Source organism: Podarcis gaigeae (genome assembly GCF_964106915.1).
Source record: "Podarcis gaigeae genome assembly, chromosome: 13".
Taxonomy (NCBI): domain Eukaryota; kingdom Metazoa; phylum Chordata; class Lepidosauria; order Squamata; family Lacertidae; genus Podarcis; species Podarcis gaigeae.
Genome location: NC_139689.1, coordinates 40,844,699 through 40,871,920, shown reverse-complemented (window position 1 = coordinate 40,871,920; position 27,222 = coordinate 40,844,699). Strand labels below are relative to the sequence as shown.

The following is a 27,222-nucleotide window of genomic DNA, read 5'->3' as shown; positions in this document are numbered from 1 at the left end:
TTTACCTTTACCTATATATAGGCATTATCCCATATACCTTAGCCAATTGTTAAAAGCCCACCCAAAGAGAAATGTCTTACAGAAGTGCTGCTTGATATTCACAGTTGGACTTGGTCAGACTTGTGAGAGGAAAAGTGCCTTGGTCTGGTGAAAGAGCCCATGCGGCAAACAGAGCCAGGAGTTTCAGTACCATGGATAGCTCCAGTATGCAACTTGCTCCAGCAAAGGCTAGAGGTGCAATTGAAGCCTTTTGAGCTTCTAGGGTCCAATCTACCTTGCCTAGGCTCCATTCCCTTTGTGAAAACTGCATTCCTTGAAAGGGCTGGCCTGCAGGGAGACATTGCCTCTCCTCGCTGTGCTGTTGGACCGGTGTGATGGCTTAGGAGGGAGGGACCCAAATAAATCTTGCACTGGAGCTTCATTTGTTTGTTGGCTGCCGCTCTAGCCACGAAAACCTTATTAACCTTAGTAACCTTATTTTCCTTCACTTTGTTTGCACAGCTTGTGTTTAGCTTCAACGACAAGCTTTTTGGCCTCTTGGTCAAGGACATTGAAGCCATGGATCCCAGTATCCTTAAAGGAGAGCCGGCCACAGGGAAAAAACAGAAGGTAAGAACTGGAGCTCCCTTTCTGAGGTACCTCAGTGTAAATTGCAATGATTGGAAACGGAATATGTGAAGAGAGTCCACTAATCCTGAGGCAATGCCCTGATTGTGGACTTTCTGAGAGCACCTTGTCACTCAGTGCTGGACCAACTGTGTCCTTGGCCATATCTTAGCAAGGAGGTTCATCTTGGGTACAGTGATACAGAAATGCTGGTCTGCTTATTTACACATGCGTTTCCCATCTTAATTAGTGGGGAACAAGCATCTGATTAATATCTCCTTTTCATTCTGCAAAATATGCAAGCAAAGTCCCAACCCTGGGCTGTCAGGCTAGAATGATTCCATAATCTCACCCCTGCCAAGATAATCCTACTTAACAACCAAAACAATCCTTTAAAAAAAGAGGAAGAGAGAGGAAAAGGGGGGCAGAAGATAATGGAAGACTGCTATACCTAGAGTTTAAAAAATGGAGTATGACTCACCAGAAGCTTCTAGGAATTAATCTGAAATCCTCCCAAATGTGTCAGGAATATCCTCCTGCCAAAATGGGGAACATGCTGGTTTGAATCAGCTTTTAATTAACCAGGGTTCGTGCCAATTCCACCCTCCCTGCCCCAGAGATCTGTGTTATTTCACAAAGAGGTAAATCTCTTTTACATCTTTGTTTTCCTTGTGCCCACTTCTATATATGGTGCCAGCACCCCACTGATTTGAGCGAAACAGCGTTGTAGCTCTTTCTTCACCTGCCTTCTGTTCTGGCAGCTGATTTCCTTTCCAGAGCCCTGAAGTCCAGGTCCTTTCCCCTGTTTTCGCACCTTTGAGACGGGGGCGGATCGTCACGAATAGGTCTCCTTTGACCATATGCCGCTAGGAGTCTTGTTGAAGCTGCTTACCAGCTGTGCTGGGATGACTTCATCTCATGCCGCCTGCTGGTTTCTGCTGCTATGGAGCTTGTCTTATTATAAAAATGGCCCTCTCTTTCCTTTCTGAGGCTCTCTGGGGAACACAGAGCATGAGTGTCTGTTACTACTCTTCGAGGCTTTTAATTGCAGTTTTCGTTCATTCAGATCGAAGTTGGTCTTGTCGTTGGCAACAGCCAGGTTGCGTTTGAAAAGGCCGAGAGCTCTTCCCTCACCCTCATTGGTAAGTGTGACCCTGGGGCAACAGTTGTGCATTCCTAGTAGTCTGTTGTCTTCCTTATTGGCAAGTCCACAAAAATTACCACAGCAGTATTTACTCGCCTCTCTGTCCTTGCGTCCTTATCTACGTGACTGTCAAACATAGACCTGGGCTCTTCGTTCAAGTTGCATCTTCTCTCCCCTTTTAATTTTTAGCTAGTTTATACAGTGGTACGTACCTTGGTCCTCAAACCCGTTCCGGAAGTCTGTTCCAAAACCAAAGCATTCCAAAGCCAACCAGGGCGTGCTTTCCAATAGAAAGCAATGCAAAATGGATTAATCCGTTCCAGACTTTAAAAAACAACCCCTAAAACTGTTGGCTATTTGCAGTTTAGTTGCGTTGCAGAGACCTTGCTGGGGAGACCACGCATTACAAGGAACTCAAAAATAACTTTAACAAGGTTTTAATAACAAAAACAAAAACTCATTTTACACTAAATATATCAACAAGCATGACCCAACCACCAGCCTATCCCCCAGGGTACTGAGAGAGCTAGGTGCTGCTCTTTATTTTCTGTACCCAATTGCTGACACAGCTTAATTAACACAACTTAGCAGCACCTGCTATACTGTTTCACAGCTGTAAAACTGGGTCTCGTTATTTGCTCTGGCCCTTAAAGAAATACACATCTTGTGGAACAATAATGAACCTTCACATTTAAAGAGACCATTCAACAAAAACAGCAATTTAACATGAATTTTACTATCTAACAAGACCATTGATCCATAAAATGAAAGCTATAATCAATGTACTGCACTATAAAATAAATAAGGCAGCATTGTAGATGATAAAAATTAAAATTATTATTTTTTTCTTACCTGCACTGATGATAGTCATTGGTTGGATCGGGGGGTTTTATCCATTTCCCCGCAATCAATCAATCAATCAGTAGCTGAACTGGGTTCCACACAGTCACAAAAAGAAATCAACCAAAAAAGCCTCAAAAACAAAAACGCCAAATAAATAGCAAAAACAAAAGCGCCCAAGTTAATCCGTTCCAGAAGTCCATTTGACTTCTGAAATGTTTGGAAACCAAGGTGCAGCTTCTGATTGGTGCAGGCGCCTCAGAAACAATAGCCGACAGCTGCACCGGATGTTCAGCTTCCGAAAAACGTTTGAAAACCAGAACACTCACTTCTGGGTTTTCGGCGTTTGAGTACCCAAAGTATTTGAGAACTAAGGTACCACTATTACTATTCCAGGTCCTAAACACACACACACACACACACACACACACACACACACACACGTTGTATCTTAACCAGCGGTTTTAGCTTCTTTTAGTTTATTTTTTCAAGTGGAAAGATAGCAAGAGTGAACAGGAAGAGATCAAGACACATATCATAAAAGAGAGTGACAGGGATTATTATTATTATTTTTAAAAAACTTTACTAGCTGTGCTGCAGAAGAAATTCCAATAGCCAGCCATTCTGCAGGTAGCAAAAGGGAATTTCAGTAACAAAGGCCCATACTGTTGACATTCAAGGTCCAGATGACAGCTGAGGGCTCCTCTCTGATTGCATCCAGTAGCCAGAGCTGGAGAAGGCAAAGCAGCAGGGTTCTTTTCCTTGTCTTGCTGGCAGAAGCTAGCGTCTTCTGCTGGGGGTTGGGGTAGGAGAGCAGAGGACAAGGTTGTAGCATCTCCCAGGGAGACATAGGAAGCTGCCATATACCAAATCAAGCCATTGGTCCATCAACTTTACTATCGCCCATTCCAGCTGTTCTCAAAGGGTGTGGTGTGCTACACTGGTGTAACAAAAGAGGATAGCAAGTTTGGCAGGAAGAGTCAAGGGTAATCTCTCCCCCCCCCCCCAAATCAGCATATACACACACACAGTGGTACCTCGGGTTACATATGCTTCAGGTTACATATACTTCAGGTTACACACTCCGCTAACCCAGAAATAATGCTTCAGGTTAAGAACTTTGCTTCAGGATAAGAACAGAAATCGGGCGGCGCGGCAGCAGCAGGAGGCCCCATTAGCTAAAGTGGTACTTCAGGTTAAGAACAGTTTCAGGTTAAGAACAGACCTCCGGAACGAATTAAGTACTTAACCCGAGGTACCACTGTATATGCTTTTCAAGTTTATACATTTCACTAATTTTACAATCATTTTAACATTTCAAAGCTCGACTTCCTTTCCCCTCTTTCTGCAGTTGCTTGAATTTATTTTTAATATCTTCTGCATATCCAAATTAACTTAATTTGCTCATTTATTCATCTACTTTAATTATATACTCTTACAAAACTGCAGGTTAATACAATAATCCTGCCAATGTTCTTATCTGTTTACAATTTATCTGTAAATATTCAATAAACCATTTCCATTCTTTTATAAAAGATTCAGGGATAATCAAAGAAACATTTGAACATTTCAGTGTAGTATAGTATCATTTTTTTAAAATTTTATTTGTGTAATATGGATAGATACCTTTTCAAAACGAAAGCAAGAGTGTCAAATGTGGGAATGATTCATGTTCTTACGTAGTTGCATTGTTTTATAATTTTTGGATATTATAAGATAGTTGCGTTTTATGCTACAAATAGAACTTCTTTGCTTGTTTTCCAATGTATTTCTTACATATATATATATATATATATATATATATATATATTCTGAAAGTGTGGCCCTGAGGAAAAAAAGTTTGAGAAAAAGTTTGGTTTGTTCAGATTAATGGCGGTAGCTCTCCAAGGTCCTAGACAGAGACCTCTAGTTAAAGTCCTTTTTTAATCTTGTGGATTCAACCTGCATTCTCCTCAGCCTTTCATTATTGAGAAAGGAGAGAGTGCCCCCTATCACCACAAGAGATCAGTTGTGATTTGAGCACTCTCACCAGCCAGCTTCGCCAGTTGTGGTTTTGTGTAAGCCGCCTCAAGTTTTATACGTTCAGATATATAGGTAGCCAGCCCAGCTGAAAAATCAACACGAGACTGCACAAACATTCAGCTCCGGAGTAATAAATTAACTTCAAGAATTTCCAGACTGTAGGTGATACTGTAAAAAGGTAAAGGGACCCCTGACTGTTAGGTCCAGTCGCGGATGACTCTGGGGTTGTAGCGTTCATCTCGCTTTACTGGCCGAGGGAGCCAGCGTACAGCTTCCGGGTCATGTGGCCAGCATGACTAAGCCGTTCTGGCGAACCAGAACAGTGCACGAAAACGCAGTTTACCTTCCCGCCAGAGCGGTACCTATTTATCCACTTGCACTTTGACGTGCTTTCGAACTGCTAGGTTGGCAGGAGCAGGGACCGAGCAACAGGAGCTCACCCCATTGCAGGCATTCGAACTGCCGACCTTCTGATCAGCAAGTCCTAGGCTCTGTGGTTTAACCCACAGCGCCACCCGCGTCCCTAGGTGATACTGTACCCTTGAACAAAATACTGTATAATAGCTTGCATGTATGTCTGTCTGTCCATCTAGCTAAACAACAACTTCCTTCCTCCTTTATTTTACAATTACTCCTCACTACAAATCTTCCTTCTTCAGGCTATATTTGCATTTGCTAAATTCAGGAAACACTTAATGGGGGCGTGCACGTTGCCCTTGTGTCCTTCCCTAACCACATTCAAATAATATTTAGTTTTGTGTTCTTGCTAGAGCCTAGGAGGCAGCCCTAGCTCTTAGCTGCATGGATATCTCTCCCTTTAGTAGTTGCCTGGCATTATAATAAAAAATTATTATTATTATTATTATTACTCTTTCGATGCTCCTTTCCTTTCACACCGTATAGGCAACAGGTGTTGCATGAAGCTGATAAAAGTGGGGCAGGATGGGGCCCAGAGGCAGGGCATTCATCAAGGTAGAACCACACAGAATAGCAGCTGAATTTTGCCTTCAATTATGGGCTGCTGCCAAGTAACAGATTAACTGGGTGAGGTGTTGGCATGGGAAGGTTTGCTGAAACTTTCCGCCTCCCCGTAGCTCCTTTTCTCCTAGCTGGGCTTGGAGCAAGTCTTGTGGGGGAAGGTTTGTGGGAGAAAAGTTTCTGTGGGGAAAAAGAAGCCATGGTAAAACTTCCAAATTCCCAGGAGCTCTTTTAGGCTGAGGGAGTAGACCGAAAAGGGGGTTAGTTGTTGGAAGAAATTTAAAGATTATCTGCAAAAACATTGTAAACTATTTGAATGTTAAAGCGATGCAGGATACAGAGATAGTGCGGCATTAGTGACAAAGTTGAAGGGAATGTGCAAAGATGTTTTACAAGTAACAAGTAAAGAAATATAGCAAAATTAATCAATGATGGGGGATTAGAAGATAAGTGGATAATAGCGGTAATGGTTAATTTAAAAGAAATCAAGCAATATTAAAATCTGTTAAATAGAGGAAGAATTTGCTGAAACTAAATTGGAAATTGGAATACAGAAAAGGGAGGTGTGAGGAAGTTGGGAAAGTAAGTTACATGAAATTAAGAGTGGAACTTATATATTTTTGTTTGATTTTTATGTTTTATATTGTTTATTGTTTGTTATTGTGTTGTCTTGTTTTGTTTGTTATGATAAAATTTGTTGAAACCTTAATAAAAATCTTTATAAAAAAAACAAAAAACGAAAAGGGGGTTAGTTACAGATACGGTGGTACCTTGGTTCTCGAGCTTAATCCGTTCCGGGAGTCCATTCGACTCCCGAAACTGTTCGAAAACCAAGGTGTGGCTTCCAAGTGGCTGCAGGAGGTTCCTGCACTCAATCGGAAGCCGCTTCAAATGTTCAGCTTCCAAAAAACATTCGCAAACCGAAACACTTTCGGGTTTACGGTGTACTGGAGCCGATTTGTTTGGGAGCCAGGCTGTTTGAGGACCAAGGTACCACTGTATGCCCAAATCAAGGAGTACAGTCGTACTTTGGTTTTCGAACAGCTTCGTTCTTGAACGTTTTGGCTCCCAAACGCCGCAAACTTGAAAATGAGTGTTCCGGATTGCGAACTATTTTTGGAAGCCGAATGTCCGACGTGGCTTCTGATTGGCTGCAGGACCTTCCTGCAGCCAATCAGAAGCCATGCCTTGGTTTCTGGAGATTTTGGAAGTCAAACAGACTTCCGGAATGGATTCCGTTCAGGAACCAAGGTACGACTGTATAAGCAACTGAGGTGTGTCCCCAGGGAGATGATAATGAATGGAAAAAGCCAAATCTCATCCCAAAGGCTAAGAACTAGGGCTTTTCCGGCAGCGAAGACAAGGCCCCCTTGGAGTGTTCAGGTGGGGCGAAGACTAACCCTGCCAGGTCCCTCTAGAAGGATGGATATTCCACTCGGCTCCCCTTCGTGTCTCTTGCAGGAGGAGACAGGGCAGGCCTTGGGGAAGTGGGGTTATGCCAAAGCATCCAGCAGGAACTTGCATTCTGGATCTCACTCGTTCCCTTGAATGCCCACTTGCTCTCTGGCTCTCGTTCCTTTGCCCTCTGTGCTCAGAAGGTGCAGAGGAGCTGGCTGGGTGAGTGGGTCAAGCCGGGAGGAAAACTGCTCTGCATGAACCCCTTTTTAGCTGCTTGCATGGCCGGAACAGGAGCGGGTAGGAGGAGCTGCAGGGAGCAAAAATGATGCAAGAAAGAAGAGAAATACCTGTATGTGGGTTGGGGAACTGATCAAATCAAAAGGAGAGTTGATAGACAAGGCTTAACTTTTTTTAAAAGTTAAAGGTTTGGTAGCCAGGCAGTCCCAATTTTGCGTACGGAGAAGTTGAAATCTGTTAGCATGTACGTCAGAAGTCGGACGAGATCCGTTCCGGAAGTCCGCTCGACTTCCAAAACGTTCGGAAACCAAGGCACGGCTTCTGATTGGCTGCAGGAAGCTCCTGCGGCCAATTGGAAGCTGCGGAAGCAGTGTCGGACATTTGAGTTCCAAAGAACGTTTGCAAACCGGAACAGCCACTTCTGAGTTTGTGGCGTTCGGGAGCCAAAACATTTGACTTGCAAGGCACCCGGGATCCAAGGTACTAGTGTACATTTCTTCAAATCGAGCAGCTTCTGTTACTTTGCATAATCTATTCTGATGTAGCAAGTAGAAGCAGGGGTCTCTAGAGAGAACTGGAGCCCCACCCCAACCACTGGAAATCTTACTCAGCCGCACTTCTGACTTCTGAGATTTCCACAAGTGTTGGTTGCAGTGGATCTCTGCAGCCATAAGTGCCAGAAATATCACGGCAATGCACAAATCCCTGCTCTTACTTACTCATCTCCACTGACTGGGAAAAAGTGCCCTGTAAAAAACAGCTTTTGGCTAAGCAGGGCCCCTCTGTTCTGCCTTTGCAATGTGTTTGGGCATGAACTTTTGGAACCTATTGTGAAATCAGGGCTACTCTATGCTAACCGGTTGGGAAAATGACAATGATGTTTTTCTGCAGCTCTTCCTTTTTGTTTTGGACCTGGGAAAACCCTGCCCATGTGGCAGTTAGACTTCACAGTTGCAGGGTTCTGTACCTGGGTGTGGTAGTACTGCAGGGTTGGCATTGAAATTAGCCTCCTTGTGTTGGAAATGGGGTTCTGCTGGTTTTTGTTTTTCATCAGCATCAATCAACCCACAATCTAGTTTCAACTTGGATATTATTATTATTGGTGCGTTGTGTACCCTGATAGATGCATGTGGCCCTCATATATTTAGCACTCATATATTTAGCACTGAGTTTGCGCAAGGTGCTGGTGACTACCTGAGTCGAAACCTTTCCTTTTTTAAAATCAGCAGTGTGCTAATTCCAGCAGGATCTGCCTTGTCTTGCCCTGCTTTAAGCGGCTTGTTCGATTGATAACATCATTTGCGCACATTTAAAACCGCATTCTTTAACAAGGCGGTATTGTAAAATCGGACTCCGGAATCAAGCGAAGAAAGTTTTTCTGAGCGAATGAATGGCCCCAGACATGTTGCTTTCAAATTTTAAAATACGGCCTACAACCAGCGTGTGGCAGCAGAGAATCAGAAAAGTAAAAGGTAAAAATTAAGCAGTCTTAAGAGGCCAGCTAACTCTGGGAAGAGGTTGTATGATTGCAGCCATCCTGCAGGAAACAAAATAAATGAAAACACCAAAAGCCTGCAGACGAAGACTGGCTGAGCTCTTTAAATCAGTACATAAATCGCTACATGTGTGCCTCTTTCAGGTCTGCCACTGCTCCTTAGTGTTGATGGATCACAAAATTACACCCATATAGCAGTAGGAACCACAGCAGGCAGAATTCACTTGGCTCTAAAGCACTCTGTATGTGAAGCCTGTGGCCCTCCAGAGGCTGATGGGAATTGTAGTCCAACAACACGTGGAGGAGAATCACAGGTTCGCCATTCCTGCTGCAAGCCAAGCAGTCCTAAGTCCACTTGGTGGCATGGCTCCTTGGCCCTCGTTCCCTCGCCTCCTTCCTTCCTGCCAGTTTATACAGCCCCACATGTTTCCAGAGCAGGGGTCAACATTTTTTTTAGCAGAGGGCCAGTCCACTGTCCCTTAGACCTTGTGGAGGGCTGGACTATATATATATATTTTTATTGGGGGGGAATGAATGAATTTCTGTGCCCAACAAGCAACCCAGAGATGCATTTTAAATAAAAGTATGCATTCTACTCATTTAAAAACACCAGGCAGGCCCCACAAATAACCCAGAGATGCATTTTAAATAAAAGTACGCATTCTACTCATTTAAAAACACCAGGCAGGCCCCACAAATAACCCAGAGATGCATTTGGAATAAAAGGGCACATTCTACTCATGTAAAAACACGCTGATTCCCAGACTGTCCACGGGCCAGATTTAAAAGACGATTGGGCCGGATCCGGCCCCTGGGCCATAGTTTGCCTACCCATGTTCTAGAGTCTAGGCCGTGTGTAGCTCTGCCCCAAACCTATCCCCCCCCAACCGCCTTAGCACCTTTTTTATTTCCATATCTCCTGCATCCTTGATTTGCTGAGGGTCTCCTCTGTTCAGGCCATGACCTACTTTGCTCACTTTTTAAGGCCCATATCTCATGGCTGCCTTCCTAACAGTCTTGACCCCATATCATATAGGCCCTCCTGACCTCAAGCACCGCTGAGTTTCGTTGGAGCCACCTTTCCCATTTGCCCTTGCCTCGACTCTGTGCCTTTCTCTGCCCTTTTCTTTGAGCATTCTCTCTGCCAACTTCTTTTCCACCTGTCTCTGTCTGCTCTGTAACTTTCCCCAGCCTTCTTGCATCCTGTCTCCCTGTCCTCTAGCTTCCCTACCTCCCAGCGCCTCTTCCCTAGTCCTCAGCTAGCCTTTGTGTCTGCACGGTTGTAATTAAATCCCAGCCAAACTGACAACTTCCCCTTCCTTCACAGAAGCTGGACTACGGTTAGCAGACCATTTTTTGTTGTTAAACCAGGTCAGCTAACCAGGAGGCGTCACCTCTGCATGTGCATTGCAAGATAAAATACAGAAAGGGGACTTGCTGTGCTTTTGTTGGGGCTGGGAAACAATAACACAGAAGATAAAAGCAACTTTAAGGCTGGAGAGTAATTTTACGCCCTAATTATTATTATTATTTTACCAACCTATCCAAAAGATGCTGTTTCTCCCAGTTTTTTTCTGATGCTTTTTCATACCGGGTAATTCTCTGCTCTGACCAGAGAATGGAATGGTGGTACAAAGATAGTAACTGGTTTGCTTTCTTCAGTAGAAAACAGTACAGTCGTACCTTGGAAGTTAACGGAATCCGTTCTGGAAGTCTGTTTTACTTCCAAAAAATTCAAAAACCAAATCACAGCTTCTGCTTGGCTGCAGGAAGCTCCTGCAGCCAATCAGAAGCCCTGGAAGCCCCGTCGGACGTTCGGCTTCCAAAAGAACGTTTGCAAACCGGAACAATCACTTCTGGATTTGCGGCGTTGGGGAGCCAAAACGTCCGAGTTCCAAGGTGTTCAACAACCAAGGTACGACTGTATTGTTTTTAGGGTTTCTATGTGTTACACAAATGTAAACCGTTATGCATTTGGTTGAAAGTCAGTTCTAAAATGTAATAGAAATATACCGTTGTTATAGGAAATAGAATTAAAAAACCAAATATACTGTAATTTTAAAAGTCTCTTGAGTCCTTTAGGCTGCATTCCTATAGTCACCTACCTGAGAGTAAGCTCAACTGAATGCAACAGGGCTTGCTTTTGAGTAGATGTGTATAGGACATGCTGGCCACCTTTTCCAAAGAAATAAATCAAACAAAAACCTACTTTCCCCTTTGATGTCAGGACTACTGCAGTATTGATTTCTACTTACAGTACTTTCAACGTGAAATCAATTATAGGGTCTAGACCAGCAATGACTGCTACGTGTTCTATATCATCTGTGGCTTCCCTGTGCTGCAGTTAAAAGTATATTTAAAACAACAGGAGTGTATTGGCTCCTGGTGCTTGGTGTGTGTTTTTCTTCCATGGAAGAGAACGCTCCTTTCCACACCCTCAAGTTAGCTCAAGTATTTGATCAATTGCTTAAATTAATTGCCAGTCATCAGAATTGATCCTTTCCTATGATGGTCTCTCTCCCCCCCTCCTTCTAAGTATGAAATGCATTTAGCTCACATCTTTGTAATCTTTACAACTCTGCAAGGACATCGGGGTAATAATCCCCACGTTAGATTGGTAGTATGGGGCTGAAGCTGAGATATGGTTGCTTTCCTGGGTCCGTTCAGCAGATCCAAGGCTGAACTGAGATGTGAATAGGCTGGATTAAGCAAAATAAGCATGTGCTTAGGGCATCAAGGGAAGAGGGGCACCACAGAAATTTTCCATTCCAATTTTTACATTAATGGTCACAAATTGCTCACCTGAGTGTTCATTTTCTCAGCTGAAGTACAGTCGTACCTTGGTTTTCAAACAGCTTAGTTCTCGAACATTTTGGAAGTCGAACGGACTTTCGGAACGGATTCCGTTCACCTTCCAAGGTACGGCTGTATATTAAAAATCCCAACAGAACAACTATTCAACAAGGCAGGCTCAAGGCCTTATCTCTACTAAGTATGGAAGCAGATGTGTATTATGTAAGATTAGTTTTGACAATTTGAGCAAAGACTTTGCAATCAGAAAAAGTAGGAGAAATTTTTATCGAATATAAAGTGAAAGTAGACAAAAATATTTTCCATCTTACTGTAGGCTTTGTTTCATTTAAAAAAATAAATTTATTTTGCGGGTTGTTATTGTTTATATTTTGAATTAGATATATATGGGGGCACCAAAATCTTTTAAGTGCTTAGGGTCTCTAAAGGTCTTAATCCACCCCTGAATTTGTGGCTCTTGTTCTTAACCTCTGTACACACACACACACACACACACACACACACACACACTACACTGTGTTCAAAGTTTGCTTTAGCATCTTGCACACAGGAAACAGAACTCTGCAACATTCCCATGCGCTGATTGAATTTGTCAAACTTGAGCTGACTCCTTTCTCCTTTCCCACAGGCAAATCCAAAACCAGAGAAAATCGCCAGTCGATCATCAACCCTGACTGGAACTTTGAGAAGATGGGCATTGGGGGTCTTGATAAGGAGTTCTCTGACATCTTCCGGCGGGCCTTTGCCTCCCGAGTGTTCCCACCTGAGATTGTGGAGCAGATGGGTGAGTACCAAAGCTAAAGGAGAACGAAATCCCACAATGGTGTATAAAGGATGATGACGTAAAGGTAAAAGGTAAGGTAAAGGACTCCTGGGTGGTTAAGTCCAGTCAAAGGCGACTATGGAGTGGCAGCGGTCATCTCGCTTTCAGGCCAACGGAGCCGACGTTTGTCCACAGACGACTTTCCAGGTCATGTGGCCAGCATGCCTAAACCGCTTCTGGCGCAATGAGACACTGTGATGGAAACCAGAGCGCATGGAAATACCTATTTATCTACTTGCACTGGTGTGCTTTCGAACTGCTAGATCGGCAGGAATTGGGACAGAGCAAGGGGAGCTCTGTCGCGGGGATTTGAACTGCCAGCCTTCTGATCGGCAAGCCCAAGAGGCTCAGTGGTTTAGACCACAGCGCCACCCGCTTCCCACGGATAGTGATGTACAAAGGGGGTGAAATAGGAGATGACTAAGATAGGAGAGGAGAAGTGACAGGAGCAGGAAATGTGGAAAACCCAGACATGCAAGCCACGAGGACTATCAAATATTGCAGCATTTTGCCCCCTCTCCCTTAGGCAGTGGTAGCTAAACAAAACAGGGCAGTCTTTTTTTTAGGGTTTGATTTCATGGAGTATAAAGATGAAGTGGAGATTGGAGCAGTGCTTGGTTCCAGGCAAAATCAAATTATAAGCCTGAGCTGAACAGCCAGTTATTCCCTGCTGGGTGCCCACTGTGCTTCAGGTTCCTTCTGTGCAACTATTGCAGGGATTTCACCTGGTTTGGCACCAAAGCAGGGATTTCACCTGGTTTGGCACCAAAATGGAACGGAAGGGCTTATCCCGTTGTTTACGGCAGCCGCTGAAAACAGCTTGAATTGCTAGTGTTAAATTGATGGGATTCCCTCTGAATAATCGAAGCCACAAGATGGGGTGCTGTAACCCACTCTGCTCAGTGCAGCTTCTTGGCTAGGCTGGTTCCCATAACTCCAAGTTCATCAAAATGCCTGAGCCTGCAACACTAACTGTATCTACTCAGGAGTCCCATTTAACTCAGTGAGTCTTACTCCCAGGTAAATGAGATTGGGATTGTAACCCGAAGCATGTAACTGGAGGCACCCTTTCCTCTTAACCTCAACCTTATGTGGTTAGAGCAGAGCTTTCCAGACTCTTCATGTTGGTGACACACTTTTTAGACAGGCATTTCAGGATGCAGTAATTCAGTTTTACTAGCAAGCTGGAGGTTAAACTAACCCCTTTCCAGCCCCAGTAGGAGCGTTTGTGTGAAATACCTACAAGGTAAAAGACTATGGGGTTGCTCCGCTCATCTCACTTTCAGGCCTAGAGAGTCAGCGTTTGTCCACAGACAGCTTTCCGGGTCATGTAGCCAGCATGATTATACTGCTTCTGGCACAACGGGACACTGTGATGGAAACCAGAGCTCATGGAAATGCCCTTTACCTTCCCGCCGCAGTGGTACCTATTTATCTACTCACACTGGCATGCTTTCGAAGTGCTAGGTTGGCAGGAGTTGGGACAGAGCAATGGGAGCTCACCCCGTCGCGTGGCTTCAAACCACTGACCTTCTGATTGGCATGCCCAAGAGGCTCAGTGGTTTAGACCACAGCGCCCACCCGCATTGTAAGGGTGGTATACAAATATAGCGAACAACAACAACTTGGGAGCATCCCGTGGAATTGATTGGCAGTGGGTTCAGGTCTTGGAATGAGCTTGCTTCCAGTGAACCTACCATACTAGTAGCTCATTTTCTGATACCCCTTTGTCCATAATAACTTCTTCCCAGTTTTACTGTAAAATGTTGAACTTTGACATTTGAAGATAGGATCCTCGTGCTGTTCCAGGGAACATATAAATGAAGCTTTAGAAGCATCCTGATGCACAGTGGAAGTATATGGACTTGCCAATCAGTATCTGTTCCTGCCAGGGTCATTGTTGTTCCTGCTGAACGCTTGTTCCTCAACGTGCTACGGCCCACTTCGAGTAGGATGCTTGCTGCCTCGCAAGCGGAGCTTTAAGCCTTCCATCCCAGTTCCCTTTCTCTTCTTCGACAGGCCTCCCTTAGGCGAAAGAAGCTTATCTGAAATTTGAAGAAAAGTGCCGCTTCCTGACACTCATCCTTCCCCCGCCGTGCATTAGTTATGACTTGCTCTTCCAACTATATTTCAGGGCTCAGATGCCAGGTTGACATCTGCTCGGGTCCGCCGTAATAATTCATGAGGGGGAGGGGAGGGAGAAGAAAGCCATTCCTCAGCCCTGCGCAAAGTAGCAGTCGCAGATCTGCCCCCAAGAACCCCTTTTGTGTTTTCTCTCTCTCTCTCTCTTGCCTTTCCCTCCTCTTGTGCCTCACAAGTGAGCAGCAGTCAATATGCCAGATGCAGCTTGGCCAAGATTGACCCATCTTGCATTGCTGTATGCTTCAGCGTGGTTTCCACCAGCTCTTATGAAAGGGAGGAGGAGAGAAGGAGTTTTATAAATCCACTTCAGCGTGCTGCATCTGTGAGGCGGTGGGTTTTTGGGGGGCCATTAAGGCTGGCCCCTGGTGGGTCACACAGCCCCAGTAAAGCGAACAGGTGTTGTACAAGAGTACGGAGCAAAACTAGGAAGTAACTACCGTATTTTTCGCTCTATAGGATGCACTTTTCCCCCTTCAAAAATTGAGGGGAAATGTGTGTGCATCCTATGGAGCGAATGCAGGCTCTTTGGCTTCAACGATTGCAACTCTAAGCCTCCGAAGCGCAGAGGGAGCGCTCCCTCCGTGCTCCAAAGGCTTCGCGTTGCTTTCGCTGAAGCCTGGAGAGCGAGAGGCGTTGGTGCGCACCGACCCCTCTCGCTCTCCAGGCTTCAGGGATAGCCGCGCGCAGCCCCTCCAGCAGGGAGAGGCTGCACGTGGCTATGGCTTCTTAAGCCCCGCGCAGCCTCTACCGGCAGGGGAGAGGTTGCATGGGGCTAAAGAGGAAGCCAAAACAGCCAGCGGGATCCATCCTGCTGGCTGCCTTGGCTTGTGACATAGCCGTGTGCAACCCCTCCGTCTCTTTGGGGCTGGGGGGGAATAAGATTTTTTTTCTTGATTCCCCCCCCCTAAAAACTAGGTGTGCCCTATGGTCCGGTGCGCCCTATGGAGTGAAAAATAGGGTAAGTTGTTTTGAGCCCCATCGCCAAATTCTAGAAGACAGTGGGTAGCCGTGCTCATTTCTTGTGGCAATAATGCGAATAAATCCATCACGGAATAAAGTTTCGTGGACACTGATGACACAGTAGGTCGAATATTAAAGGAACCAAAACCCTCTTTGCTGCTTTCTAGATTGGACTTGAGAGAGAGAGCCCAGAGAGGCGTCTTCCAGCATCCATGACTTGCTGGCTTGCTGGGGTACATAAAAATGAATGGAGGAGGATGGAGGCCCTTGGATTTGACATTATGCCTGACCATCCTAGTGGTAATTAACGTAGCAAAGTTTCCATCCTCTAGGACAATGGACGGGTTCTCCTCCTCAGCCATGTTTGCTCCCCAATTATGAGGGGGAAAGGAAGCATTCAAATTGAACTGGGTAGCAGCCTAAAACAGTTTTGGGCTGGGTGTTTTTGTGCTCTGCCTATGGTGGCCTGTCCCATTCTGCTTCCTTCCATTTCAAGTATGGGTTTCCGGCTAAGACCTGGGACATTCCTGTTTGTCCTCATTTATTATAGTGGCTGGTTGCAGTGGCAGAATCGCTAGTGCTCCATGACCTATCCTAAGCCAAATTTTGACAGCCCTTTGAATTGGTTCCTGCAGAGATTTTGTCTTCCAGTGTAGTTGCTCTTGCTTGTTGTTGTTGTTGTTTAGTCGTTTAGTTGTGTCCAACTCTTCGTGACTCCATGGACCAGAGAACGCCAGGCACTCCTGTCTTCCACTGCCTCCCGCAGTATGGTCAGGCTCATGCTGGTAGCTTCGAGAACACTGTCCAACCATCTCGTCCTCTGTCGTCCCCTTCTCCTTGTGCCCTCCATCTTTCCCAACATGAAGGTCTTTTCCAGGGAGTCTTCTCTTCTCATGAAGTGTCCAAAGTATTGGAGCCTCAGCTTCAGGATCTGTCCTTCCAGTGAGCACTCAGGGCTGATTTCCTTCAGAATGGAGAGGTTTGATCTTCTTGCAGCCCATGGGACTCTCAAGAGTCTCCTCCAGCACCATAATTCAAAAGCATCTGTTCTTTGGCGACCAGCCTTCTTTCTGGTCCAGCTCTCACTTCCATACATCACTACTGGGAAAACCATAGCTTTAACTATACGGATCTTTGCATAGCAAATACTAGACCGGAAGCTAAATTCTATTATCAAGTCAATCCTTTGGCATATCACCTTTTATTTTAAAAACAAGCTTCTGGCCCCTGCCTGTAATGCTAAGCTAAACCGTGGCTTATTTCAAATGTGATCACTCCTGGAGATGAGATCCTAGCTGCTGTGCTCCTCCTGCAATCCTTTGGCTTTGCTGCTGGAAGCTAAATTATGGCTTGGCTTCGTGTGTCGTCCAAACCAGGGCTTGTGGTTCATACCCTCCCGGCAATCCACGAGCTGTAAACCCGATAACAAATACTGGTTAAAATGGTGCAACGGCTGCAGGACTGGAGAAGGGGCAGTTGTGAACTCTTCTCTGGCTTAGCATTATGTGTTCCCAATGGGAAGCAGCACATTTTTGTGCAAAGGATCAGGATTCAAATGTTCAGCGCCTTCTGGGATGCCTAACTGTGGTTAGCCAATTGGTTTGTGTTACGTTGAGCCAGTGTGTCTCAGCACTCTTGTTCCAGAGGAGATGGAGAAAGAGAGAGGGACTGGATTTAAAGCTCTCTATTTGACCATAAGTACCACATTGGCTGAGGGACGCGGGTGGTGCTGTGGGTTAAACCACAGAGCCTAGGACTTGCCAATCAGAAGGTCAGCGGTTCGAATCCCTAGCAGTTTGAAAGCATGTCAAAGTGCAAGTAGATAAATAGGTACCACTCCGGCGGGAAGGTAAACGGCATTTCCGTGCGCTGCTCTGGTTCGCCAGAAGCGGCTTAGTCATGCTGGCCACGTGACCTGGAAGCTGTACGCCGGCTCCCTCGGCCAATAAAGTGAGATGAGCACTGCAACCCCAGAGTCGGCCATGACTCGACCTAATGGTCAGGGGTCCCTTTACCGTTACCACATTGGCTGACAGTTGGCCAACGATGAGGGCCAGTCCTGATGCCTAAAAGGCTGCCTGCAATTGATGGCTGAAACTTAAGCCTCAGCGAGCTGCAACCCATTCCTGTGCTGGTGGCCTTTTCTATAATCTTCAAGCAGCTGTTCGGCCGCCTTCTCATTTTCAAGCTCTTAGTGGATGAGGCTGCTGGCATGTCTCCTCTGCGGCTGCGATTTTGCTAAAAGCCTAAAATTACATGATGAAACATAGTTATTATTATTTTTTAAGCGAGCAAGCCTTGAGTCCCACTTTGGGGCTCAAAGTTTTTCTGTGTGTGTGTTTTTAAAAATGTGTGCAATTTTTACTTCGTAGCCCAGGGCTTTTCTGTATGTGTGTTAAGAATTCCTGCTTTAATCTGATCTCCCCCACATTCCATCAGAAGGAGATAATTGTTCTGCAGTTCACATAAATCCTAGAGGTCCGTTGGTTCCAATTCATCTTCCTTCTTTGTCAACTTTTCCTGCAGGTGGTCTTAGGATAAAACATAACAGTAGAGGTCAATAGACGTTATGCTAAGTGCATGACAGCCACCAGAAACAGCCGTCGCTCATTCAGTTACTGTCTTCCTGCTGTATTGTTGCGTAAAACATATGCATGATATCACAGCACTGTGGTGCAGTGTGAAGTTCCACTTCTTGACCCCTGCCGTTGGACACCAATGATGTGTAATTCGAAAATCAGAACAGGGCACGGAATGTGAATGCAAGAGGGCTAACTTGGATGGTGTTATGGAATGCTCCACTGGCTCCATTGTTTGGCCCAGATAAAAAAGTGCTGTTTTTTATCTTTAAATCCCTTCTTAGTTTGGTACTTGGAAGATTACCTCTCCCTGCATGTATCTTGAGATATTTGAGCCCTTCTTCAAGTGCCTCTGCCACATGAGATACGATAGGGGGCTGCGAGTGATGGAGTCTTTTTAGTGGTGGCTCCCAGTTTGTGGAATGCCATACTTCTCTCAATGCCAGGCAAAGACCTTTCCGCCCCAACGGATTATACTGCTGTTCATCATATTGCTTTAGCTTTGCAGGCTGTTCAGTTTACCTGCCCCCTGCTTTTAATTGATTTGTTTTGCTCTGTTGTATTAAATGGGCGTTTTTTGTTGCCTTTTATTACGGTATGATTTTTTCATTTGTGTTGACTTATTTTGCGCTGCACACCACCCAGAGAACTTTCTCCTATGGGGCAGCCAACAAACGGCATCAGGGATGCGGGTGGCGCTGTGGGTAAAAGCCTCAGCGCCTAGGGCTTGCTGATCGAAAGGTCGGCGGTTCGAATCCCCGTGGCGGGGTGCGCTCCCGTTGTTCGGTCCCAGCGCCTGCCAACCTAGCAGTTCGAAAGCACCCCCGGGTGCAAGTAGATAAATAGGGACCGCTTACTGGCGGGAAGGTAAACGGCGTTTCCGTGTGCTGCGCTGGCTTGCCAGATGCAGCTTTGTCACGCTGGCCTCGTGACCCGGAAAGTGTCTCTGGACAGCGCTGGCCCCTGGCCTTTTAAGTGAGATGGGCGCACAACCCTAGAGTCTGTCAAGACTGGCCCGTATGGGCAGGGGTACCTTTACCTTTACCTTTTACAAACTGCATGCCCAAATAAACAAATGATGAGTTCCCTTTTGGCTTAACCCCTTAATTTTAATCCTCAATTAGAACCAGGCTAAAGTTCACACTTGCTCATATTCAGCCCTTACTATCTTTGACCGTCTCTGCCCCTCCACCTGTTTTCTTCTGCACTGTTGAAATTGAGGACCTCCCTGTCTTCAAACAAAAACACCTTGGAGGTCCCGGGCCACAGAGAGGTTAGGCTGGCCTCAACCAGAGCCAGGGCTTTTTTGGCTGTGGCTCCAATCTGGTGGAACGCTCTGTCAGAAGAGACTAGGGCCCTGCGGGACTTGACATTTTTCTGCAGGGCCCGCAATACAGAGCTGTTCCACCAGGCCTTTGGCAAACCTCACAGAACTCTAACCCAATGGTTGCCATTAATCTGATTTGAACTGATTTTATAATGAACTGATTTTAGAATGTTGTATCATTTTACTGTTGTTAGCTGCTCTGAGCCTGGCTTCGGCTGGGGAGGGCAGGATATATATAAAAAATTATTATTATTATTACTATTAGCTAAAGAGGCTGGAGGCCCCAACCTCACGAAACTCTGTACAATGCTACGTACATTAATGAAGCTGTCTAAATGGGAGCATCTCCCACCTTCCCCCTCCCAACCCATTTTAGTGCCTGCCTTTTGTGGGTACACCTGTAGGTTGACGAAATGATCAAATAAAGTCTGTTCTGTTCCCACTGAGCAACATTCCCAGGCTACAAATGTCACTTATGCATGCACCTGAGTAGTATGAAAAGACTGGAAGAGTCGGTGAGTAGGTTGGGAGCAGCTAATCCCATGAATGGCACCTGAAGCTGACCTTTACAGACCAGTTTCCCGAGATACAATGAGAGTACGGTTGTCTCTGTCTAATTTTCACCATATGTCAACCTGCTGAGAATTCCTTTGTTTGTGGGGAGCCTGCTACGGTGATGACAACGTTGTCTTTGGCCCTTGATTTATCTGTTGCTCTTATTTCGTTGTTTGGCTTATTTGTTTCCTGTTGTGAGCGGGTGAGCGAGTAATTAAAAGCCGCTCGATAACCCTGGTGCCCTGTTAACGCGAGTGACCTTCAGTGGGGAATGGTCCTCGTGCTAGACGGAGGCATTCAGAAATGCCCACCCAGAGGAAGAGGATAAGTTTTGTAAGGTTCTTTGTTAACCGCACTGACATTTGGAGACACTGCCTGCCTTTCTCCCGGAGCGGAGATAAGCTACGAAGCCAAGTGTTGTCTCGCTGCAGGAGGAGCCCACGGCGCAGTCTCGAGCCGTGACATTTTCCAAGTTTGTCATCACTTTCCTATTTTGAATGGAAGCCTGTCTCCGTGTTCTCATTGCTTCCCATGTTGGCCAGGTGGGCGCGATTTTTAGAGGGATGCTTTTCAGGTGGAGAAGAGGTGAGGGGATGGGGGAAGCAAGACCAGCGGCAGAGAACATGTTTAGTCTCTCTCGAAGGTCCCAGGTTTAATGGATGGTATCTCCTGCTTAACAAAAGATGGCAAAGCAATATTCCCAGGCCACTTTTAGGTTGTGATTGCTTTTGTCCTCATAATGCTAGAACAAAGCTGGGGAGGGGAGATTATTGGGTTGCTTTTGTTTTTATTGTGCATTTTGTGTTTTTATATTGTGATTTTATGTTTTAAGCAGCCTGAGACCTGCAGATGTAGGGCGGTATAGGTCAAAGGTAAAGGACCCCTGGACGGTTAGGTCCGGTCAAAGGCGACTATGGGGTTGCAGCGCTCATCTCGCTTTCAGGCCGAGGGAGCCAGCGTTTGTCCACAGACAGCTTTCCGGGTCATGTAGCCAGCATGACTAAACTGCTTCTGGCGCAACGGGACACCGTGACGGAAACCAGAGTGCACGGAAACACCAATTACCTTCCCGCCACAGCGGTATCTATTTATCTACTCACACTGGTGTGCTTTCAAACTGCTAGGTTGGCAGGAGCTGGGGCGGAGCAACAGGAGCTCACCCCATTGCGGGGATTTGAACCGCCGACCTTCTGATTGGCAAGCCCAAGAGGCTCAGTGGTTTAGACCACAGCGCCCACCCGCATTATAAGGGCAGTATACAAATATACTGAACAACAACAACTTGGGAGCATCCCGTGGAATTGATTGGCAGTGGGTTCAGGGCAGACAAAAGAGACTTTGTAGTGTTGAATTAACGGATGGAGTTCGTCGCCACGAAATGTGGCGGTTGCTGCTCAGTTAGATTAGAAATATTTCTAGAGGTTAATATCTATGTTTTTAGGTGTTGCACCTAAAACAGAACCTCCCCTGTTCAGAGGCACAGGGACAGAGGAAGTTGCCTTACACAGAGTCCGAACCTTAGGTCCATCAAGCTCAGTGTTGTCCACATAGACTGGTGGCAGAGCTCCAGACTGGAGCGCCTCTCAGCCCTACCTGGAGACACCAGGGAAGAAGAAGAAGACTGTGGATTTGATGCCCCGCTTTATCACTACCCGAAGGAGTCTCAAAGCGGCTAACATTCTCCTTTCCCTTCCTCCCCCACAACAAACACTCTGTGAGGTGAGTGGGGCTGAGAGACTTCAGAGAAGTGTGACTAGCCCAAGGTCACCCAGCAGCTGCATGTGGAGGAGCGGAGACGCGAACCCGGTTCCCCAGATTACGAGACTACCGCTCTTAACCACTACACCACACTGAGCTATGGCAGTATACCTCTCAGTACTGTAAGCTGTGTGGAGGTTTGTTGCCTTCCTGCCCAGTTTGCGGGTGTCCCAAAGGCACATAGCTGCCATTGCTGGAAACAGGACGGAGCCTTGGTGACAGAGCAAGGTGGTTGCTGTTATGGACCGGCTGGTTGCAGAGGATTGGTGGCAGGCAGAAGCTGGGGAATCCCCAAGGAAACCCCCAGGGGAAGAAGGCTCAGAGCCAGGGGACTGGTGTTGGGACGACGATGAGTGGTCAGAAGGAGAAGACGGGGAAACGGAGGTGTTGGAAGTGGAAGATGCAGTAATGGTTTAGTGAGCAGGAAGAGGCTGGGACAGAGAGCAGTCCAGAATCAGAGGAAGGAGTGGAAGGAGACGAAGAGACAGAGATGGGACGGGCTGCCGAAGAAGCCAAGGGAGCCTGCCCCTTTTGCTGTGACTTGCTTCTCTCATATGTGGACCAGTCTTCCTTGTGATCTACTAGAATTTTCACTTGCTGACACATCATCCCTGCGTGCTGGAATAGCAGTCGCTTACTCCACCAGTGGGGATGCGGGTGGCGCTGTGGGTTAAACCACAGAGCCTAGGGCTTGCCGATCAGAAGGTCGGCGGTTCGAATCCCCCGCGACGGGGTAAGCTCCTCTTGCTCGGTCCCAGCTCCTGCCAACCTAGCAGTTTGAAAGCACGTCAAAGTGCAAGTAGATAAATAGGTACCGCTCCAGCAGGAAGGTAAACGGCATTTCTGTGCACTGCTCTGGTTTGCCACATGACCCGGAAGCTGTACGCCGGCTCCCTCGGCCAGTAAAGCGAGATGAGCACCGCAACCCTAGAGTTGGTCACGACTGGACCTAATGGTCAGGGGACCCTTTACCTTACTCCACCAATAATTTAACACTAAACAACCACAGTTTTGTAATGTCTGCACTGATGACTGTTTATTCCCTATTGAGTTGGCAACGTGGACAGCTCAGCAGTAGAGTCCTTTAGTGATGAAGCTATTGCTGGAGTGAATGGATGTTTTCTGAGAGTACAGATGTGCGCACATCCCCTCTCTGATGCTAAGTGCGTAGTCTAATGATGGGCAAGGAGCAAGTTTTTGAGTATAACATTTTGGTCCAGCAATGAAATGTGCGTGATTATGTATGCAGATCAATTCACAATAATTCTTGTTATTGGCCAGTTGTCTGATAATGGTGAGTCTCAAATAAGTGAAGCCTTTGGGTGTTTCACCTGACCGTGTGGCCTCCTGTTTCAAGGGGGCTAGCACACAGCAGCAAGGGATTACGTCCATCTGGCTTGCCTGACAACAGAAATTCCCTAAACCTGCTTGTGCGAAATCTGCCCCAACTTGCTCGTAGCCTTTCCGTAGCCTCTCTCGTCTCGGCAAGCTGGGATTCCCCTTTGCTGGCATCACTCATCATTCGAATCCCGCCTCACTGTTTTTTTGGCTACACAAGAGATCGTGTTCCCCCAGTATGCTGAATTAACCGGCTCTACCCTGACACTAATTTGACAAGGATCACTTTTAATTTATCACCACCTTGCTGGTTCATGTGTAAAATTAGTCTTTCACCTCCAGTGATATTTTTCTTTCCTCCCCCATTTATACACTGTGTGTATATTTGCTTTTCTGGTTGTCTCTCTCGAATGCCTGAGAGCTGACTAATAAATTTTTTGTTATCCAATTCTCCATCAAGGCAATAGCAAAGGAGAATCATTTTTGTTTTTCTTTTGTAAAAAACAACAACAACTCACAAATGTCAACAGTATTATCACATTTGCTGTTGTGACTCAGCCCATTTCAGAGCTACACACCAGCCTTTCCAAACCAGGGAACAAGTTTGCCTTAGTTCTGCTCCTGGGAACTGCAGCGCCGTGAGGTGCCATTCCGGATACCACTCAAGATCAAGTGGATAGCAATCCCAGAGACCGGCAGGGAATAATCAACTGCTGCTGTTTCATGTTTGCTTCAGCGTATTTCTCATGATTCAGTAGTAGAGCATATGCCTTAATCTCAGATTCAATCCCCAGTTAAAGGAGCTTGCAAAGCAGGGCTGCAAAACATCATCGAATTGTACAGTTGGAAGGGACCCAGAGGTTCATTTGGTGCAGGCATAGGCAAACTTGGCCTTCCAGATGTTTTGGGACTACAATTCCCATCATCCCTGACCACTGGTCCTGTTAGCTAGGGATCATGGGATTTGTAGTCCCAAAATATCTGGAGGGCTAAGTTTGCCTATACCTGATCTAGCACATCCCCCTGCAATGCAGGAATATCAACAAAAGCATTCATGACAGATGGCCATCCAACCTCTGCTTTAAAACCTCTGTGGAAGGAGAGTCTGAGGGAGACTAAGACACTGTCAAACAGCTCATATGCCTTTAATCGGTAGCCAGCATAGTTGTTGCTGGCACCCATCTGTCTCAAGAAACCATGGAGTGTAAAATGTACAAAACCGGGTCAAACATATGTTGGAAATGTAAAGAGAAAGAAGGGACTTTTTATCATATGTGGTGGGAATGTAGAGAAGTTAAAAAAAAATGGGAAATGATATATAATGAATTGAAAAAAAATGTTTAAAATGGCATTTGTAAAAAAAACCCCAGAAGCATTTCTGTTAGGGATTGTAGGACAAGACCTGCCAAGAAAAACAAAGAACTTATTTATGTATGCTACAACAGTGGCAAGAGTCTTGATAGCACAAGGATAGAAGAATGAGGAAATCCCAATGAAAGAACAGTGGCAATAAAAATTGATGAGCTACACAATGTTGGCTAAATTTGACATACAAATTGCGGGACAAGGACAACTGTAACTTTAAGGAAGAATGGGAGCTTTTTACAATTTATCTAAAAAGACAACAAAATGAATTGGACTCCTTGGCAGGTTTTGAATAAACATGCACAAATTTATTAGTTGATAACATGGTAGATAGATAATGTAAGGATATGTATAATTTTATAACATGCAGAGAATAATACGTGCTGAGAAATCAGAGACAGGAGCTGAGGAAAGTCTTGGGGGGGAGGGTTTGAAGGGGGAAAAATAACGAATGTGATATGTTTTGATAATTTGTTATGTTGAAATAGTTAATAAAAACTTTTTTTTTTAAAAAAAGAAACCACGGGGTGTGCTTCTGGGGGTGAATTTAAACTCTTGCATTATCAGCACTGAAATGACCTCTTCAGGGCGCAAGCCTGGGCAGTGTGCATGGAGGTCTTGGGCTGCCCAGACAACCAGACCTCCCTCTCAGCCTCACTGATGTGGTCCAAAGGAAAGCAGAGCAATACGCTTGGCACCATCTTGGATGCAGGAGTTGCTGGAAGGAGGCGTACAAGGTGCCATCCAGCCATTTTATGGGCTCTACTCCAGATTTGTGTAGGGTTTACTTCTGATCCTTGTCTTCTCCCAAAGATGTCCTGCAAGGCAGTGGAGGTTTAGGATCAGAGTTGTCTACATTCTCAGCTGGATGAGCCTCATCTTCCCCAGGTATCTTGTATAGTTCTGAAAACGCTGTAAAGATTTGATATGGGCACCAGTTACTGACTCAGCTGCTGTATTTTCTGTCAATCACCCTTTTCGAACGGTCCCTTGTAGAACGTGTCATTTTCTTTTGGTTACCTCCAACCAGGGAAGAACCTTTGTTTTGACTTCATGATGAGCTGCCCCTTTTTTCTTTCTTTCCAGGCTGCAAGCACGTCAAAGGCATCCTGTTGTTTGGTCCCCCTGGCTGTGGCAAGACCCTTATGGCCCGGCAGATTGGCAAGATGCTGAATGCCAGAGAGCCCAAAATAGTGAACGGGCCGGAAATCCTCAACAAATACGTTGGGGAGTCGGAGGCCAACATTCGCAAGCTCTTTGCAGATGCAGAAGAAGAACAGAAGAGGGTAAGTTGCCTTTTTTTTTAAAAAAAAGGAAGAATAAGATGCAGATGCAGAATAAGATGAAGATTCTATCTCAGGGGCCTCATTAGGAGGCAGAGGTGGTCCAGCGTATGGTCTGACGGCATCTGAGGTCACCTTCTAGTTGAAGGCAAGCAGGTCTTGATCTGGTCAGTGCTTGGCTGGGTATGGAAGAGGGGAGGAGGAGGAGTAGTTTGGATTTGATATCCCGCTGTATAACTACCCGAAGGAGTCTCAAAGCGGCTAACAATCTCCTTTCCCTTCCTCCCCCACAACAAACACTCTGTGAGGTGAGTGAGGCTGAGAGACTTCAGAGAGAAGGATGACTAGCCCAAGGTCACCCAGCAGCTACATGTGGAGGAGCGGGGACGCGAACCTGGTTCACCAGATTACGAGTCCACCACTCTTAACCACTACACCACACTGGCTCCCTGGAACACACCTGGGAATCAGAAACACATACCCCGTTTGGGTTTGATGACCGAAGAAAGGCAGGGTATAAATGTCAGGCTTCAGGGAATTCGATCCCTTCCCTGGTGGCAGCCAAAAAGCAGATAAAGAAGAAGAGTTCTTATCATGTAATTTATTCTGTATTCACAACAACAAAAATTCCTTCCAGTAGCAGGTATCTGAAGAAGTGTGCATGCACACGAAAGCTCATACCAAGAACTGACTTAGTTGGTCTTTAAGGTGCTACTGGAAGGAATTTTTTTTGTTTTGACTATGGCAGACCAACACGGCTACCTATCTGTATCTGTATTCACAGATAGAGAAGAAGGAATGCAGTCTCTATTAAATAATGGCGTTTCTCCAAGTAAAGTCCCTCCCCCACCCCCAGTCTCTCCTATTCTAAGTCATCCATGCACCGGCTGATCTGAGCTTTCTGCCTCTGAGTTTTCTGTCCTACTACTCTCAATGCCCGCCTAGTCATGGGAGAGGGGGGCTCAGGAATGCTTTCCAAAGACACTGTCAACTGTCTTTCCCCCAGTGCTTCTTCCTTTCGCTGTTCCTCTCCCAGTATTTCTCAGCTTCTCCCCTCTGCAGCCTCTGAACTGCGTCCTTCTGCAAACCACTCTTCTAAATCTATACTGCCCTCCTGTTCTTAGAAAGGTTCAGGCAAGGGGGAGTGGCCACCATTTCTCCTTAGTGCAGCCCCTGACAAAATGTAAAAGTAAATAAACTTTATAATGCTGTGGTGTCCAGTATGAGTTGTGCTTAGCTTGCACAAGCTCTTGCATTCCTGGATATGGGCCTATTGCGTAGCAGTTAGTTCCCCCCAGCCCCAAAGTTCATCCCGTAAAAGGGGGAGGTTCAAAAAGTATCTACATAGTGCTTGGAGAATAACTTGCACCTAAATATAGTAAGATAAAGGAGATGGTGTTGGACTTCCGGAGGAAGAGAGGGGAACCTGCCCTGTTGTATATCCGGGGGGGGGGGGGCTGTGTGGAGAGAATCTCCTCCTTTAAATTCCTGGGAGTTTACCTTAGTGATGACCTCACTTGGAAAATCAACACAACTCAGGTGGTCAGAAAGGCCCAACAGA

General features: G+C 45.9%; 1 protein-coding gene across 6 annotated transcripts in view; it reads left to right on the top strand.

Annotated features, from left to right (window-relative positions):
* Window positions 1-27,222, top strand: part of NSF (N-ethylmaleimide sensitive factor, vesicle fusing ATPase) — a 98,358-nt gene that overhangs the window by 38,172 nt on the left and 32,964 nt on the right. For all 6 annotated transcript variants that reach the window (XM_083709341.1, XM_083709342.1, XM_083709345.1 and 3 more), the window contains exons 6-9: window positions 502-609; window positions 1,673-1,748; window positions 12,160-12,315; window positions 25,465-25,664. In XM_083709341.1, the coding sequence (XP_083565467.1) occupies window positions 502-609; window positions 1,673-1,748; window positions 12,160-12,315; window positions 25,465-25,664 (540 nt within the window). The remainder of the gene's footprint in view (window positions 1-501; window positions 610-1,672; window positions 1,749-12,159; window positions 12,316-25,464; window positions 25,665-27,222) is intronic.